General features: G+C 37.4%; 1 protein-coding gene across 1 annotated transcript; it reads right to left on the bottom strand.

The window, feature by feature from the left end:
• Nucleotides 1–2,866: 2,866 nt before the first annotated feature.
• On the bottom strand, nucleotides 2,867–3,376 carry LOC149204794 (basic leucine zipper 43-like). The gene has a single exon (XM_089397214.1). The coding sequence runs from the start codon at nucleotides 3,374–3,376 to the stop codon at nucleotides 2,867–2,869; it is 510 nt and encodes a 169-aa protein (XP_089253340.1).
• Between the last annotated feature and the right edge of the window lie 1,817 nt (nucleotides 3,377–5,193).

Raw genomic sequence — 5,193 nt, 5'->3', positions numbered from 1 at the left:
GAACTCCCGTTGAAAGAAAATTCCAGTCTTCAAGTTGTCCTAGCCCACTCCCCCCAGGATGGCTGGACAAAAGTTAGCAAAAGGAAAGGGAAAAAACAATGTGTTGTAGTTTCTGCCCCAATGGGGTAATCAGGCAATCTGTGATTTCTAGTCTTCTGATGTGACTATGAGTTTGTTTCTTTCTTCCGGAACCGAGGTTGATGGGTCCATCATTTCCGGTTTGCCGGTTTTTTGCTTATCCTGATTGTACTATATATTTCACCTAATAGAATTAGTCTTTGTCGAGAAAAAAAAAAACATGAATAAGCACTACCAAAAATATATTTAGTAAAACTTTTACCTAAATTTATTTATTAAAAATATAATATAAATAAACTAATTTTATTAAAACATTTTAAAATTAATATTTAATATTTTTTGAATAAATTATCTATTAAATTTGAAACAAAACATTATTTAAATCTAAATTCAAATCGTTGTAAACTTACATTTTAATAATAATTACGTTTTCACAATTATCAAATTTACCTTAATGTTAACTAAAGTATTTTATTTCAATTTTGTTAAAATTGGTGAAAAGTGCATATGTAAATAAATGACAGATATACAAAATGCTTTAGATAATTGTTATTATTATAATATACGGAATTGAATATACATGAGTTTGGATTGTATTAAAGTTCATTATTATTTTAAATTTTTAGTTGTAAATATAATTATATAGATACATTAATTAGGAAGTAATAATTTAAAGGTTTAGGAAATAGTTTTTGTATTTTTCCCCACTTAAATAAAATAAAAATTAGTCAATAGAGTAGCCAAACATTTTGTTTTTTAATATTATTTTATAAGAGGTGCTTCCAATGACACTTCAACGTTATCCTTAAATGGTTTTTGAGTTTTTTTTTCCAGTGGAAAAAATCTGTAACTTTTTATTAAAAAATGAAAAGTTACAATTGTAGATGCATGATGCATTTCCATAAGCTGCCCAATGGGCTCCAGTGCCATGGCACCCGACGCACCGTTATATGACTAACGTGCAAAGAATGATGAGAAGAAATTAGAGAGAGAGAGAGGAAGAGAAATGAAAGGAAGAAAAACTGAATATACTTCACGTTTTTCTTCCTTTTTTCTTTTCGACCTTGCGCCACTCCCCTTGGGTGGGCTCAATCGAGGCTATGACTAACTGTGTTTCAGCTTTCTGCAAGCCTGATTCCTTGTCTGAATCTGATGTGTCTGAATGGTGGTGCCATTTTATCCCTCCCATATGCTGGTCGTCGTTTATCTTCTCTGCCTGATTTGGATGAAACTGTGGAGCCTTGGTGTCTGATATGTTTTCCTTTTGATTCCCTGTTTCAGCTTCCTCTATGATGGTATCATCCTCTTCTGCTTCTGCTTCTTCGTCTTCTGATATCGAAGAGGCTTTCTTTCCTGGGACTCTCTTCTTTACGACATCATCTATGTTCTGCCATCCTTTGGGCTTCCTATGTTGTGGCTTGCTCTTGTTGAGACTTTTGCATGCATTGAACAGATGACCTGTTTGTTGACATCCCCTGCATCTAAAGGCTGTATTCTCATAGTCCAAAGATTGTTTCCACTGTGAATTGTTGAAGTTCAAGATGATGCTTTCAGGTAATCCTAGGCTAAGATCTACCTCGACACATATTCTAGCAAAAGTAAAGATTCCCTTTATGTGTCTCTCTGTATCAATCTTTAACGTTCTTCCAAGGGTATTCCCTATAACTAATAAGGCCTTGGAGTGCCAAAAATGTATCGGGAGATTGTGCAGCCTTACCCATACTGGCATCCTTGATACCACCATTGTATTGGCGTCAAACTCCGGGAACCATGGGGTAACAAACAGTCCCGCACTGCCCCAAAACCATGGCCCTTCATTGAGAATTTTTTCCCTTTCTTCTTCTACGAGAAAAGTTACTATGAAGAAGCCCTTAGAGCATAGGTGGATTTGGCAGTTACTTGTCCAGACCATGTGGATCCATTGGTATAATGCATCGGTTCTAGGCCAAAAGCCGTTAAATCTACAAATAACAACATTTTTTTGTAGATCTGAGAATATGTACTTTACCTCTGGTAAATCCATAGAGATGGAGGGACTCTCTGGCGATTGATCCACGATATACTGCCCTGGAGGTACATTAGCTGTTGTAGATTCTTTCCCCTTTGGAGGTTCTTTCCCTTTGGCTGCGTCGCGATAGGTACCTGTAGGTTTTGAGGTAGCTCCCTTAGATCCACCTCGCAATCGGTGATTGAGGATAATAGTTGAGTCCTTTGCAACCCTGTAATGCTGGAGTGTGTGTTGATCCTGCAAGCAGAGCCCTGAAAATACTAGATTTTGTAATGCAACTGGAATTCCCAGTTTGTCCTGGATCTCTTTTTTTAAACCCAATACACTCATCCGTTCCCAGCCCTGCCCACAAAAGTGTCTGCCTTTTGTTGATCTGATAAAGATTTGTGTCAGATCTGCTGTGTCTGCCTTGATCAAGTCCCGTTTTACTGATTTGAGTTTTGGATCTTAAATGGTTTTTGAGTTAATGAATATCTAAATTTAGTTTTTCCTTAGATTTATTATTATACAACATTGAAAAATCTCACTACATAATTTCATAGAAAAAATTAACATTTTTTTCCAAAATTCAAATTTTATCAAAAATTACAACTCTTTACACCATTCAAATCGATATCAAGTTCCTGCATGAATGAGAAAAAATATAGGGCATGGTTCTGGTAATATTTCTAAGTATTCAACTATGTAAATTGCTTCTGGACCTCAAAACCAGAGATGGGGAGAAACCAAGGAGTGAGCAATGGTGCCATATGCTGAGATCATATGCGCAACACTGTAATTTCAAGTTTCAACACCCATACTTTCAAAGACACCATAAGATTGACCGTTTAATGTGTATTGCAATCTTTGGTGTTTGTGACTCAGCTTCATGGCCTCTGATCTCAACAGGGAATTCTCTTCTCTTATATGAGAATAATGCGCTGAAGTAATGTTGATTTTCTTCAATATCTCCCCATTCTCTGCTCTCAAACGATCCACCTCAGCCCTCAGCTGGTCCACAAGATGTTGTTTCCAGAGCCTAGACCTCCTTGCAAACTCTCTGTTAGAAAACATCCTTCTCTGCTTCCTCTCCTCTCTAACTTGTTGCTCCTCTGTTTTGTCAGAGGCTGAGTGGCCCCAAATGTGTGACATGGCCTCCCCATTGTGCCCAGGAGAGTGCAATGAATCCTCTATTGGGTACCCCTCGTTCACTGACACAGGCATTAATCTCTCAGTGGGCACTTCAGATATAGATCCAGGAGTATTCAGATTGGCAGAAAATGGCATATTTCCATATTGGGTATGCCCCATATCATATATTTCTCTGTTAAATTTTGCTGGACTGATTGGGATTACCGAGTTGTTGTAAAGGTCCATTCATTTGAATGAAAAACAAGCATCCGATTTGACTGCAAGTCTGAGAAAAATGGAAAACTAGGTACAAATGTTTCAAATCCTGGCTTGATAATCACTCCCTCTGCTCCAAAAATTGAAGAGTCGACCACGGTCACTGATTCTGACTCCATCACTACTCCTTTGTTGCCTCTGATGAGTCAATTAGGATTGGAAATGACACCATATACCCTAATCACCAGGGAAGGTATCAAGATCTGAAATAATTGCAGAGAAAGTTTGGGAATTTTCAAGGAAGACAAAGTGAGTAATAGGCATCAACAATGATGAGAAAAGACTTGTGCCACAGATGCCAATGGAGAAAAGTTTGAAGAATCTCTGCAACAATGGCGGTATAATCTAAATAACAACCAATGCTCCTCGTCTGAGTCAATCCACCGAGCTTTAGTTTGATTCCAACTCCTCCGAAGCCCGTGGCCTTGTTATAACAGTGAACTCCTGTGAGGATATTGGCTTGACCTGTCACTGCAATCCCCACAACAGCCGAAATGATGACAACATCCGTTACAGCGTTGTCGTTGCCCATGAGGCTTATGCCCACGCCGCTGAATTTCTTCTCGTCGAGGCTTCCGCTGGTGGTAATGCACTGCCCCAGGAAGGAATTCTAGATGTATGTCTCATGCCCACCCTGAACCATGATGCCAGACGACTTGAAATGCGAGATATAGCAATTATCGATGTTCAAATTTTGAATTTGGGCTTGAATTTGGGCGGGGCGGGTTCACCAGTTCAAATTTCGAATTTGAATTTGCTCGGGTAGTGGATAATGAAGAAACAAAATAGGTTTCCCATGTATTTAAGAAGTACGCTATGCGATGATTCCAAAATTCGAAATTGAAATGAGAAGGAAATGGGAGGGAGTACGCCACTTGGGGTTTTCAAATTTTGAAATTTAAATGAGAGGGAAGTGGGAGACGATAAATGATAGCCAGAACGCATGACGCCATGGTATGATGGGCATGTCATATATGGGCACGAGTAAGATATGTATGATGCACATGAGCATGCCTCTGCATTTCAATGACCATCCATACAAACAACCAGATGGATGATCATATCATGAACGAAAACGCCTATACACATTCTCCTATTAATCGAAAACTGTTAGTCGGGAAATGATGCACACGGGTTGACAACCAGAGCCGATGTTATAACCCATGTCCCAAGACTGTCCTTAGAGTCTCTTAATGGAGTTATAGAGGTGGAAATAGCTCTTGCCTCACTCTAACAATAGCGCACTTATTATACGTACAATTAGACATGTTGTCGAACAATGAGACATTTATTATAAGTGCAAAGAGGCCGAGTGTCATCATGTTTTATTTTTTTGGGTTCCATTTCAAAATTGCCATTTATTATAAGTGCAAAGATGCACAGTGTCATTATGGTTTATTTTTTGGGTTCCGTTTCAATATTGCCATTTAAGAAGTTTAGTATCAATGCAGTGTCAATTTGATTTGTGATTTTTTGACTGGTATATAATTAATAATAATTTATATTATTTGGAATATAGTTACTTTTTATATTTTGAGAGAATTTAAATTAAATACTTTTAATTATGTGAAATATTGAGATGTTTGTTTTATTAGAGATGGTGTTACATTGTTATCGAAGCATAAATGTAATATATTTTTTTCTAATTCTGATTTTTTGTTCGTAAAATGTGCATATTAATTAGATATTAAACTTTGGATTATTATTGGGCTTATTCATTA

The sequence above is a fragment of the Pinus tabuliformis genome, chromosome 1_2, assembly GCF_031772625.1.
Source record: "Pinus tabuliformis cultivar Carrire ecotype Pingquan chromosome 1_2, CPIR1, whole genome shotgun sequence".
NCBI classification, from domain to species: domain Eukaryota; kingdom Viridiplantae; phylum Streptophyta; class Pinopsida; order Pinales; family Pinaceae; genus Pinus; species Pinus tabuliformis.
Note: the sequence above shows the minus strand (reverse complement) of the source record. Positions and strands in the feature narration are given on the sequence as shown.

Excerpts from the sequence above, each read along its gene's own strand:
- LOC149204794 (XM_089397214.1), bottom strand. The coding sequence starts at position 3,376 with ATGGGGCATACCCAATATGGAAATATGCCATTTTCTGCCAATCTGAAT.